The 14,549-nt window shown below is 40.3% G+C and overlaps 1 protein-coding gene across 1 annotated transcript in view; it reads left to right on the top strand.

Annotated features, from left to right (window-relative positions):
• exoc4 (exocyst complex component 4) overlaps nucleotides 1-14,549 on the top strand; it is a 98,763-nt gene that overhangs the window by 52,521 nt on the left and 31,693 nt on the right. Inside the window, exons 12-13 of the mRNA XM_026361889.1 lie at nucleotides 9,720-9,822; nucleotides 9,947-10,063. Coding sequence (XP_026217674.1) covers nucleotides 9,720-9,822; nucleotides 9,947-10,063 — 220 coding nt within the window. The remainder of the gene's footprint in view (nucleotides 1-9,719; nucleotides 9,823-9,946; nucleotides 10,064-14,549) is intronic.

A 14,549-nucleotide genomic window follows, 5' to 3' on the forward strand; every position in this document is an offset into this window, starting at 1 on the left:
ATTTCCATTCACTCTCCGCTTTGGGCCACAATAAACTCCTCGCGTCCATCTTTTTGTGTGCAGGTTAAGTGTTTTTCTCAGTAGTTTTCAGTGGAATGGAAAAATGCCTTTGCACTTCGCTCTCCCAGGGATAGTTGCCATTTCGGTCTCGCTGAGTCATTCGCTGAACCACGAGTGTCCTCCAGTGGCTCAAAAGGTCTGCATCGTCACCATCAACTGTGATTACAAAAGAACACAATATGTGTATACAAGTGTGTCAGTGTTTATGAAGGCGAGGAAAGATGGGCTTTAACACTCACGAGTTTGGCTCCTGAGCTTATCTGCTGCTCTCTTACTGCAGCACAGAAAAAGTTAGATTGACTGTGCGATGACTTTCTCCAGAGGCGGAAAATATTAATCAAGACTTCACTGGCCCAGATAAACATGTCATGTCGTATGAGCTCAGTGGTGACACAAAGTATGTTTTTCTCGCCTTTTTTCTGGCTCTATGTAAAGACTGCAGAAATCATAGTGTAGATGGTAGCTTTAATTAGGTCCAAACCATCCCTCTCCATCTTCATTCTTTGACCTGAAATCCTTCAGTTGTTGCTAAAAGCAAGATGTGAGTCACACAGAGATATGCCAAAGATGTGCAAAAAACTCGGAGGATGGGTATCACATTTTAAAGAGCGTATACACACTCAATTACAAGATTGTTGTCACACTGGGTTCATTTATTGAGTCCAAACTCGAGTTCTGTCTTTAGACTTCCTCAGTTATGTGAATTTGAGCATGTTTCAGTCCAAAGCAGCATTCAGAAAAAAATAAAAATGATGTACAGTCTGCTGAAATAAAGCTGATCTAAGATGAACCGTGGATGCAGTTTAGTTAATAATTTGAGTCACTTTATTATGAATAATTTATTGTTGGTGTCTGTGCATTGCTTTATCAGCTTTGTTTTTTACTTCCTGCCATACTTTAATAAAGCTGTCTCCTTCCCCCAGTTTCTGTAAATGTCACCTGTGGGAGGCCACTTAGAGCTTAGCTTTTTAATCAGACCTGTTTTATAAGAAGGAGATGAACACTTAAATACTTAAGCATTGAACAGAGGACAATCAAACCAGAAAGAGTTTTCGTCTGCACCTGCCTGACAGACTAGGGAGTTGTGGTGTGTGTGTGTGTGTGTGTGTGTGTGTGTGTGTGTGTGTGTGTGTGTGTGTGTGTGTGTGTGTGTGTGTGTGTGTGTGTGTGTGTGTGTGTGTGTGTGTGTGTGTTCCAGAATTAAGGAATAGCCTCTGCTATTTAAAAAACACAAAAAAAAATAAAAAAAAGAAAGATTATAGTGACACAGACACACACAAGGGGACCAACAATGAACAGTGCTTGTCACCTGCCTCTCAATATTGACTGACATTGTAAAGTGTGCACAAAAGCAGTAATTTAGGCTCGGTGGTTGGCGATTGTGACAGTGAGGCATCTTTGTCTCTCAGTGGTCTTAATGGCTCAGTGTAGCATGTGGCAAACCAAAACTCCCTTTGCAGCCCACATCTGTCCGGCATTCACTGAATAGAAAACACAAAAATTACAGCAGTTAGCTGCTATTGTAAATAAGTGGGAGATGTGCTGTGTTGCAGTGGGAAGATTTATGCAAAACTTTCTTTCCAGTATCAGTAAGAGCATATAACATGAAGTCAAATCAAGACTTCATATAACTCAGCATATAACTGTTGCAATGTTATTTTTATTCTACTTCTTTGTGTTATAATAACTGGTCCTCACTCATTAGCCAGTTTCTATTCCACCAATCTGAGTACTTATCATTCAATTAACAGCAAAGATAATTCCATTATATAAAACTAATATTTCAGTGACAAACTAAACAAATAAAAAGCTTTGGTCTACTGTTAGTTAGTTATTCCTGAATAGGAATGGACCAGCAGTGGCCAGTTTTGTTCCCCCTCGCCTTAGACAACACTCTAGGGAAGGTGTGTTTTTGTGTTTGAGTCTTGCAGTGCTGTACACACACAGAATCTAATATAACACACAACTGTGAATCTAATATTATTAGAATGGGGAGTAGATAATGATTCACCAGTAACTATTCTTCACCAGTATGCTGGTGTCATTGTGCAAGTCAACTAAACCTGAATTTATTTTAATAATAAAACTTTGTCTCCACGTTACTAAACCGACCACATTAGTGATTCTCATTACCTTGCGTTTCTTCTGAACTTAACTTGACTCGCCCGCCCTGAATGCCAGGCTTTTAATGACCAAAGGCTTTATGTGGCAGTTTGGGATCAAAGAACAGGCATAGTGTCTGCCTGTGCACATCTATACTTAGCATCTGCACTATATTAACTGAATTTACCTTGACAACATTACTCACAGGAAAAAAAAGACTAATGAGAGAGATAGTCGGGTAGAATTAGAGAGAGATAAAGAGTTGGAGGTGGGAGAGCACGCTTTAGGAAGATGGAGGAGTAGCCCAGTAGCGGCAGCAAGGTGGTGATTTGTCTTTGAGGCTCTGTACCGTTGGTGTTGGCAGCGTCAGCTAAACAAGGCCATCTCATTTCCTGTTGTCTGCAGGAAGCAGCTGTCTGCTACTGCTACTGCTGCTGCAGCCCCTGGTCATCAATCTCCCCTGTTTTAATTGGTCTGCACCACACTGCGACGGGCCAGTGCACACACACAAGCACGCTCACATTGACAGAAATAGGTACAGAGACATACAGCAGTTGTGCGTGCAAGCAATACGTGTGTGAAATCACACTCATGTACATCCAGAATGAGCATGTGGTGTAAATATACACATATACACCTGTTTACTTCTATACCAGGAATAGATTACTACTAATGGGCATCACGCTAATTTTGCTATGTTTAACCTAGTTTTACACACGAGCCACAGTTAGTATGTTCTATCACTTACAGGACATGTACTACATATCCTCATCATTAAATGTTTGTAATATCTCTTGAGATGCATTATGTTTATTAGGTAGTTGAGAGGCCCAGGTCCCTTAATATCACTGTTGTATGCTAATGCAGTCCTTTTTTTTTTGGATTAGACATTTGGCTTTGTCACAATATTATAATGATAAATTCATTGGGTTCAAATGTCCCATTAAATCTTGATTTTAAGATGAAGAGGTCATGATATGTCTCCTTTTCCCCAACATTCAGAGCTCTATACCTGTTCCAGTCTAATTTAAATACTGTTCTCCCAAAGAAAAAAGAACCACATCCTGCATTAATTACGTATTTTCATTGATTAATATCTAAACAGACTGATCACATCTTGCAAATGTGTTAGAAAGCAGTATTCCCATACTAGCCATTAACATCTGGTCTTTGGTATCTTTCTTTGAGTTCTTGAGGAGAGCCGCAGGATATTACGGTGATGATTGTGTGTAGCAGTTGTGCTGCTATGGTGATGTTTTACAAAGCAATATTTTATAAGGACTCTGTTTAAAGAATGACACACATTTGACAATACTCTTTAGAGGTTTTGGGCTAAAGATGCATCTTCAGCATACTGGGAAATTGGAGTTGCCACCGTTTGGGATGGATGTAAACATTGTGACCCAAAGACATTTCATGCAAAACAACGTATTTATTTAAGACACATAATTGATAACATATCTTCATGTTGTTTCAGCTGTAGTAATGTTGGACCTTTCTTTTATATCATATTATCCTCACTCTCCCAAGGAAAGGTCCTAATTATAAATCTCATTTGTACCTGCATGTGGACACGACGACATCATTTGCATAATTCATCTGCTTCTCTTTCTGTTTTTCATTCTAATGCCCTTCCCACCTATTATACACCCACATACACACACACACACACACACACACACACACGTTCGCACACATGTACAAACCCACCGAAAGCCGTGATGCAGCAACAGGGGCAAGAGCAGGGTATAAACAGCAGGGACTCTGGCAAAGGCGTGGGCCGTGTGTGGGAAGGCTATATGCTTTTTACAAGGCACTGATGAAAACACACGCTCGCACACTTAATCACACCGAGTTCTGTCACATCAAAAAGAAAAGTGGGAAAAAAACAACATATTAACCCATCTCTTTCTATGCGTCTTTGAATTCTCTCTTACCCTTCTCACACCCATGCAGCAAATCCTGCGCAGGTTTCTGAAGGTACACACCAACTGGAATCTTAATTTTTCCTCAAAACCATTTGTGGAAAAAAAAAAAAATGAAGAGATTTAAGTTAACTGGTCAAAGCTGACACAGTGACATCCAGTGGTTGTAGTGGCAATTGCTTAGAGTCTTAAAAATTTCACAGGACAAGAATATGTGTATATTTTAAGCAATACATATTGTGGATAAAAAGGTGTTCTGAATCAAGCCAGTAATCATTCACAGTCTTTCTATTTTTAAGTCCTGAATGCTATGCTACAGCTATGGGCTTTGAAATCATTTGACTAGGTCTGTGTATTAGCACCACTGTAGAAATAAGTAAGTAGGGTGTATTAGAATGTATAATATTTCCAGAGAATCAATAGTAGATAGAGTTGTGAAGTTGAACAACAATTAAAAGCTGCCATTCTAGCAGTTCTTTTTATGTCTGATCTATTGGAATGAAAGCTAATGTTGGTTGTGCCATAAAATCCATAAAGTGTCCCCATCCATTAAAAACATTTTATGACTTTTAAGTCTTCCAGAAGTGTCTGTGCTGTGAGTAAGAATAAATGCATAAAGATAAGTGCTTTCAAGTGTCACTGGATGTGGTGTATTGATGTATTGACATGTGGCTGGAGATTGTATGATTGTATGTGCGTGGTGTGTGTTAGTGTGGCAAAGACGGGCTGATTTAGTATGTGTGGCACACACAGGTATGCACGCACGCACACGTCAGCACTCACTGTCTTTCTCTCTCTGAGGCTCACTGTGTCCTGTCCTTGGTGTGTGACAGGTCTTTACAGAACAAGCCTTCCTCTCTGGGCAGTAGAATCAGAATATCACCATAGCTGATAGGTTCGTGCCTGAGGGGAATTCTGGGAGATTTAAAAATGCTGAGTCTCTAATCGATCTTAGCACACTCTTATTCTGCTGTCTTTCCTAAATCTTTGTCTTTATCCCATTTCTCTTTCGGCATCATTACGCCGCTGCCGCAGATAGAGATGGATGATAGGATCCCAACCCTTTCCATTTAAAGGAGCATTTGTTACCTTAGGTTTAGTTTCCAGTGGGAAATGAATTCAGAGCTACTGCTATAAAACATCTTTGCTCAGTCTCTTCTCATTTATTTGGCTATCTAAAACATAAAACGTTCGTGTTTTCTGAATAATCAGAGAACCATTAGCATGCAGCAGATACAGGGATTTGACTCATTAGCCAAATCCCTGTTGGTATAAGTACATTATGCCATTCAGGAATGTTATTTCTTGACATACATACACATAGGGCATGGCATCGACAATTACCCAGCTCCAACACCTAAGCTCTGACATCTGTTTCCTAATGACAGATAATTGCATGCTGTCAAGAGCAATCATCAGCGGTTGCTGCTAAGAAACTGCATTTGGAGTGCAACTGGTGAAGCCTTGTTGCTTCCAGGGGGAGATGACACACCCTGGGGGGAAATGAGGAAACGCTATGGCACACTCCTCGTGAATCTGAATATCAGTCTGAGCGTGCATGTGTTTTTGTACCTGTGCATATACATGGGCTTCAAGTGCAAATTATGAGTCCTTAGTACCAGTATGAAAATGCTTCTGTGCGTCTGACTATCATCTTCAAGATAGACAAACTGATTCAAACTAGGATTTTGTGATTTGGCATGGTTAACGTAGCAACAGAAATAATTTGGTTGTATTATTAAAACTGACATCAGTAGTTAACTATTAACCTGTGCACTATTTTCTTAGCTAATGGATTAATCACCTGGAGTAAAACAGCATACACCCAGATATGTCCATTATAATTGTAATAAGCCATTTTCATAAGCCACTGGTCATGTGTTGTATCAAATTAATAGTGCAAAATCAAAAGATGCTTCGATTCTTCATGAGATAAAAAGACCAGAAGATCCTTAAAGTGAAGCACTATAATGTTACTATACCCTGTTACTATACCTATAATATACTATATATAGAAACTATAAATAATTTCTATTATGTTAAACAGGCTAAGAAGCAAATTAATTGCTTCAGTTCTAATAAAGTGTCGTATCCCAGTTACAGTTTAAAAAAAACAATAACAAATAATTCTGAAAGTCTTACAGATATACGTTTTCATTATGCATTCAGTGGTTCAGAAGGGTGGCCTGTTAGTTCAGCAGATTTCTCTCTTTACTAACGGGCATGGACTAAAGTTCCATATTGTCAGACATATGCTCTGCTTTAGTCTCATTCTAGTGCATAGTTTGATAATTAGTGCATCATTTATGTTTTAATTGATTTGATTGACTACAGTGACTAGCAGCAGTGCTTATTGAAATCGGTAAATCAGTTATTACCACTAACTTCCTCTTGTTCTCTTGCTTTGATCTCACTCTCATCTTGTAACTGATGCTTACTATCACAGCTTTTGCTGCATGCCAGTCTGTGCGTAAATGTCTGGCACTGTAATATTTAGGCCAGTTGGAAATAGTGTGTGTGAGAAGGTAGATAAGCAGATTATTTAAGGTTATTAAGATTTCACACACAGGGGCGAGTTCACACTGTGTTGTTGCTGCTGTGTCTCTGCAGCGCTGCCACAGCGTCTCCTTAGCGACTTGGCTGACACCTCTGCAGCGTACAGCTGCCATATGGTTGGCTGGTGTGTTTTGTTGTCACCTGGCAATGAAACTGACATTGTTAACGTCACGTTGGGTCCAATTATAACAACCTCATAAGATGAAGCAGACACCATTACAGAATTCTTGTGGTTTTGAATCAGCTGTTAGCATTCTTTGAATAAGTGATGTTTTTCTGGTTGGTGTTTGTATAAACTTGTTTTTTTCTTGTTTTATTTGTTTCATTTATGCATTTCTTTGCCATTAAATTGGCTTTTATGTAGGATGATGTGCCTCTAAAGAGAGTTAGGCTTTTGCCAATGCAACTGTGCAGATAAATTTATTCTAATGCCAATAAGGACTTAAAAGTTACCAGTTACTTGGTTTTTTAAAACTATGCTATATTTCCCTTAAAACATGTCTAAAATATGCTTTTGTTATTTAATGTAGAGAATCTTCAGACTTTTTTTTCCATCACTAATAGAGAAGGAAATAATAGACAAGCAATCAAACTGTGTCATTTTCTCATGTATTGTACGGGGTCTCGTGATAACTGAAGAAAATGTCCATTTTGACCAATGTAAAGTCGAGCTCTGATTTAGCCTCGAGAGATAACGCGAGACTAACTGCCATTCTTTGCCAAGGGGTCAGGCTGTCTCACTATGTTTCTGTGTAGGAGGTTTGGCTCAGAATAGGAGTTTCTGCAAATGACCTTGAACAGCATGCAAACAGTGCTCTTCTGAAATTTTGTTTGTTTAGTTTGGTGATTCATTTGGAGTTGAGACACTTTGATGGCTTTTGAATGGGTATATGTGCATGAGTTTTTGGCTGAGTGTGTGTGTGTGTTTTAACTTGTTTGGTGTCCTTTGTTATCACCTCCATCATCATCACCAGAAGCTGTTATTTTCTGTACAGTATGTCATGCCATCAGCAAGGCAGACGTTTGGAAGATGTGCTTGTAATGATAATGTCCTGAGATAGATTTTCTTTCAGGATCCATTTGGAAATCTTTAAGCTCTGCTGTGCTTTGCCCCATGTTATTTATCCATTTGCATTTTAACGAGCCTCACCACTCCATATTCCAAAAGATTTGTCTGAATCCTCAGAACATTCAACATAATGTTCTGTCCAATGCATGTTGTCTTACTGACTCAACTTATATTCCTAAAATGTAAATTTGCCAACATGTGCTCTTGAAGCAGTTGAGGTCCCCAACAGTGCGCTTAGCCCAGTTATCTTGTCTAAAGTTCGTTGCAACACTCATGGGCATGGCGCCCTCGTGAAGGGGCCTGCGGCTCGACTCCAGATGGCTGTCTGGATAGACAAAGCCGTTTTACTGCCTCATTGCTGCTACATTACTCAAATGTTATCACCCCTGCCTACAAAAATCCATCTGTGCTCACACACTAACTTGAAGATCCATCATCTTGACACTTGTATTGAAACAATGACAATAATGACATCACGAGATGGATTTCAGAACAACACAATGCATGTTGGAACTGGGAACTTTTGTGCTAAGAACGACTCCTGGAAATGAAGTTGTCGGCCACAATTGTTTGGGTTTTTTTTTTTTTTTTTTTACAAAGGAGGGGCATTTAAGGTATGCTCTGTACATATTTAGAGAGAGAAGCAGTATATCTGGTCTCCATTGTTTTTGCAAGCTTGACGGCTTTAATGAGGCCACAGAAGAGTTTCTCCTACTTAACTTTCTGTTGTTGTAGAGTTTCAGTGGGAATCAATGAAGGATTTAGAATGGGTTTAAGTTCCTCGCTCACTCTGTCTTTCTCTTGCTCACTCTGTCACACGAGGATGCATGCATAGACCAACACACACACTCGCCCCAGCTCCTGCTGACTAATTGGGTGTGGATGCTGAGTAGTGTGATCTTAAAGCTTGTGCTTCTTGTGTGTTTTCTTCCATATGTTTTTATGCGAGCGTGTGCGCACACATGCAAGCTTTACTTATCCTAATCAATCATCCGCCCCCACTGATCTATAGTTCATGAAAAGACTGTGTATCCATGGTTGTCTACAATGCTGCAGCCCCCTAATTCTAACTTCCTCTTCACATTACTACAGCACAAACACTGTTTCCAAGCAATGAAGTCTTCCTCTTAGTGTTCACAAGTGACTTTGTCCAATCAAATCCACATCTACAGTCATCTTTGTTGCTTCCTTTTCAGCGTCTAACCTCGTTTTTTTTCTTCTTTTTTTTTCAGATTTTCTATTATAAAACATTCATCATTTTCTTCTTCTTTGTACTGTCTCTCTCTTCTAAGTTTAGATCATATTTGGTATATTACAGGTCTTGTAGATCATAGAATTCTTTAGAGTTTGATTTATCTGTGCATTTATATGTGGTGAGCGCTCGAGAAGGTGCTTGCTCTTGCATGGTTTGCCCTGTGGTGTGTGTGGGACGAGGCCAGTGACCAATGATTCTCTGACAAACGAGGTGTGCATGTGCCTCTACCAACCCATATATAACTGTCTGACCCTATATGACCAAACAGACACCAGCTTCCCAGGAGAATTTAGAGAGCATACATAACGGAAGCTGTGATCTTTTTTTAAATGCTGTAAATAGCTTTGGTATTTGCAGTTATCCTACCCTGGAGGATAGTTAGACTTTTACTTTACCTTGGAGAGCTGTTTTGTGGTACACATTTACTACCGATTAACACACTAACATCTGAGATTTGCCTAATTTAACTAAGGTCTACACTAATGGCACCGAGCAGCTCCTTTGGGGTCTTTTAGGTGCTCAGAAGCATTTTAAAAGTTATACAGAACTTTCCAAAAGTAGCTCCCATGGCAGATCTTACCCTTCCAGAGGATCCACTGATACCCAGTTACTGTGTTTCTAGTCGCAAGGCTGTGTCTCATTGCTCCTGTGATAATATTATACTGGTAAATTAGCCTCCATTCACATCTGGTGCTATGCTGTTGATGGTGTAGCTGATCTGATGTTTGTTTGTCTTGACTGTTCTGCCCAGATTCATTCAGGAGATAGAGATGAACATGGGACCGGGCCAGGCCAAGCCATGTCAGCTCCGAGCTTTCCTCACTTACTACATCAACGACCTCTTCCTCAACCAGGTTAGTGAAATGACTAAGCAACTAAGTGAGTGCAACCCTCACTTAAGTAAGTTCTCAAAACTAATAACATAAGTGTCGACTCAGGAATCCCATGTAATGTAAACATTTGTTATTGAACCATTAGGTGCGAACAGAAATAAACAAAGAAATAGAGGCAGTGAGCAAGACAGCTGACCCCTTGAAGATTCTTGCAAGTGCAGATACCATGAAGGTTCTGGGAGTCCAGAGACCGCTTTTACAGGTAAGGAACCTCAGACATATTCAAAATATGAATGTATGGGGGGAGGAAGTCTTAATGAATTTGTGTACAAAATAATAATATGTCAGCTTTACAAAGCATGGCCTTCAAAACTACTGTAGAGTTTAAACAGCATGCTTAATTAAAGGTGGACTCAGTAGGCTTCACAGCATGATTATACAGTTATTGTAGGTGTAACTATGGATTCTCCAAATATGTTTAGCATTGATTAAATTTAACTGGTCTGCTTCATTTAAACATAGCATTTTAAAATGTTATTTTTGGGTGTTCATAACCTTTGATTTTTGCTGACACTTTTAGTCAGATTCCCACACATGCATGCGCATTATATGCGTGTAGCATACCCACATGTGAGCAGTTAGAGAGGCCTAAAAAACCCACTACGTGTTTGTTTGGCACCACTTTGCCTTTGTACCCTTGTTCAATAGAGGAGGGCTCTCTTGAGTACACTCACCTTGCAGTTTCCCTGTGATCTCTGTTGGTTCAGGGGCAGGCAGGCACACACATACACTTTTTCACCCTCTCTGTTTTTCTCTGTTTTCCACCCTGTCACCTATCTCACAGTATCATAATTGCGGCTGAAATAGTGCTTGATCTTTTTTGAGTGTGTAGCTGTTGCTAACTGGTGGTTATATAACTTCACACGCGTACACACACACACACACACACACACACACAATGCTTGTATCTACCATTTTCTCTTTTCTCCCAGGGCCATTTCTCGCAGAAAGAGTCTCTACCCAGAGAAGTTCAGAGTTGAGGTTTAAATTCACTCTGCAGCCACACAGGACACGTACACCATGACTGTGTCACTACATGGCCACTCTGGTGTTTGTGCTTGTAGGGATAAGTTTGGTTAAACCAGAGTGTGTGCATGTAGATATGTTGTCTGTGTTTGTGTCTACAGTTTACTACAGTCACATTATAAAATATTATATAAAACATATTTCCCTCCTAGTTGTACTAAAAGTGGTGATCAGATATTTGGAGACATCAGCCTCTGACTCTGAGATGAACTCCTTTCTAGTACTCAAAAATTAAATGTGAAAGAAAATAAAATTCCTAAATTTAAAGAAGAACCACAAACATACAGAGAAGTCAAATGATATTGACCGCCTTATTGACTACACCTCATTCATCCACAAGCTCATCTTGCTGGTTTTGGCAGCTTCTCGTTTTGCAAACAGGGTCATGACAGGTTGAGATTGCAGCAGTGTCAAAGTCAGATCCCAGCAGTTGGCAAGATTTTTCTAGTATGTTTCAGCAGTCAAATATTGTTGATGTTTGGGGGAGTATGACTTTCCATATCTACAGTTTTGTAAAAAATATATGTTTCATATGTCATTTTTCTGTATAATGTCTGGTTATGTGGACATTTTTGACCATGCAGTTGTAAAGGTAAACAGTGCCCCACATAGGTAGTTTGTTTGTGCTCTAGGTGTTTGTGTAGCAGACCTTGGGTATGTAATTGTCAGTGTGTGTGTGTGTTTGTTGCGCTTTGAGGTGTGTTTGTTTCTGTCAGAGCCTTCCTGTCTGTGTGACTCGTTCTCTCACAGGGAGGGAACAGCGGTGGCAGTTCATTACAGAGAGAGAGACCGTGGGCGTTTGGAGTTCAGCAGGGTTTGTTTACGGCTCGGGCCCCTCCTTAACGAGGAGTGCAGCATCTTGCTAATTATGCTGCTGTGGCTAATGAGCCTTTCTGCTGATAGTGGGGAGTGCAATAAAACACTCCTTTTGTTTGGGCTTTTGCCTTTTTTAATTGGACTAAATAAAAGAGCCTTCCGCTCTTCTTCTCCTGCCATTCACATTTGAGGGTCAGGATGGCATTTGTGTGTGTTTCTGACTTTTTCATGTGTGTGTTTGTAGCCAAGCAAGTCTGTTTTGCTACCTGTGTGTGGTTGTGTTTTTGGTCTCCAATTTGAGAGCCTTCCCACTGTTTTCTTTGATGGCCTTCATCCGCAGTGTCACTGTTATGACAGACTGCTCACTTCCTCAGTTTGTGCTTCTTATTCACTTAGTTGTTGTGAGTGCTTTTGATAAAGGGGTTTGACACCTTTTTATCTAGGAGATAGAAACTAAAGTAGTCTTTAAACTGGGTTTGGCAAAGTGCTTCATGTCAGGAGTCTATAGCTGGCCAGGTGGCAAATCTATCCAACTCTGTCACTACAATGGATAATTAAAGATTATACTGACAGAACTATATAATGGCTGCTAGAGTTTCCAATAATGGACCAGATGTGGTATTTGGTGTGTGTGTGTGTGTGTGTGTGTGTGTGTGTGTGTGTGTGTGTGTGTGTGTGTGTGTGTGTGTGTGTGTGTGTGTGCGTGTGCGTGTGTGTGTGTGTGTGTGTGTGCGTGTGTGTGTGTACAAATCAAAGCGCAAATGTGAGTGCACACATGTACTGTACATGCCCCATTTAAGTGCCATGATAGTTTCTCTGCCAGGTGTTATCAGAGAGAGACACACACCGCTGGCATCAGAACCAGCATGGCTGACAGGAGGCAGCGAGCTCAATATTGCCACACCACATTAAACACCCTCTCTCATACACCTTGGCTGCAGCCACATAGAGAAACCATAGGGGAGCACATTTTATAGATGCATCTGCTCTGTGGAACCAGTGAAGCACCCATTAATGTGTGCAATAGTCTAGATTTGCGAAAGACATTAGCATTTACAGAAATGTAAAGGCACACATGAATATGCCAACAGTGGACATATATGCTCAGTAAGGCACTATTCTCCTTTTTTTCCAAAGTTTACAGCATATCAGCTAAATATTGACTACATTATTTTTTCTGACCTTGTGCTATTTGATATGGGATAATGTTACTCCTGTTCTGTGGTACCTACTCCCTTGCTGCTTGGATAGAATATTTATAGATGCATTTCCATACGATTAACTTTTGGAGTGGACCTATGTTATTAAATACATTTATATTATATGAATTATTTGACCCTTTGTCGGGGATATCTCACCAGTAGAAATGGACAAAGTGGTTTTGTGAAAACACTGCACAGGAGTCAAGGTGAGGATAACACCTCGAGTTTGCTCAAACAGCTCATAATAATGAATACACATGCAGTCTGGGCTTAGGTTATTAAGTAATATTGATATGGGCAGTGATTTGCCTATCACTAGGCACCAGCAGTGTTGAATGCTGCATTTATATATCATGTACATATATTACATAATAATGATATGATTATGAGCCTGACACTGGGTATATATGTCCAGCAGGAGCATGAGATAAGGGCTGACTGGAACATCATATAGTTCAGTGGTAAAGGTTAACGTCCATTCATGTGCCTGTGTGATAGCATAGGCTGAGCTGATAAGTCTCTACAAGAGCAGTGGTGTTAGAGAAAGGAAGAACAAGGCCACAAGTATAAGTGATGTTTTTGTTGCTCTCTACCTTTCATCTATTGTGACCATAGTTATTCCTGTTTTGTACTTGTTTTTCTTTCATTTTGTCCATGGGCTAGACTCCAACAGTATACCAACACACAAGCACACACACTGTTAGCCTCAGTGGGGTGATGCTATCTGTCCAGCTTTGGTATTGCCACTGATTGATTCATTTAATTAGAGTTAGATCGAGGGAAAGGGGTAGAGGGGGTTAGAGAAAGATGGGGAATAGGACCGAAGAAGTAGGATAGGGAGGGTATGCTCACTCTGCTGGATAGCTCTGGAGATTGGCTCCATTAATCTTGGTAGAACTGCCCCCACCCCCATGTCCCCTTTACACGCTCACTTTGGGACACACTAACATACAAGCATACACACACAAAACAAATCCGCCAAGACAACAAATAGGCAACTACATATCTCTGTCCTATAGACAGTGGTGGAGCCATCTGCATGCCCACTTGTGTAGTATGCAAGTGTTTATGAGAGAGTCCACAAGTGCAGATGAATTGTTTGTATTCTGCGTGTTTACCTTATTAACTAACTAACTTAGTCCTTTAGTAACTGCACGTGTGTTTGTGCTGTAAGTGTTCCTTCTTTTGTTATTCATACTTGCATCTATTTGTGTGTTTTCGGGGTCTTTGCATGCACATGAACTTCTTGTGGAGCCAGTTAAAAACGGATTTTATTCCCTCATTGTCAGCTAAGCTGACTGTACTGCAGATACATTCAGCTGCCAGTGGCCTGCTAATGATGTCGACCTTTTAAATTTCATATTTACTTTTAGCTTTGTGAGAGAGGAGGCTGGAACTAGGCATACACACGTGTTACTTGTGTATGCACACTCACCCGCACATCCACCTCCAGTAACTGTAATGACACTGACCTTTTTATTTGTGATGATGTGTGTAGGCTATGTTTATTTGTGGGGGGCTGATCGCTTCCTGTTGATTGACTCCCTGCAGTCCCCTCACAAACGCCCCGCCATCACACACGAACATGCACATACACAGTGGAGATTAGAGTGTGGGGATTGGGGGGGTTCTTTTTATTAAGGA

The sequence above is a fragment of the Anabas testudineus genome, chromosome 23 (genome assembly GCF_900324465.2).
Source record: "Anabas testudineus chromosome 23, fAnaTes1.2, whole genome shotgun sequence".
Taxonomy (NCBI): Eukaryota; Metazoa; Chordata; class Actinopteri; order Anabantiformes; family Anabantidae; genus Anabas; species Anabas testudineus.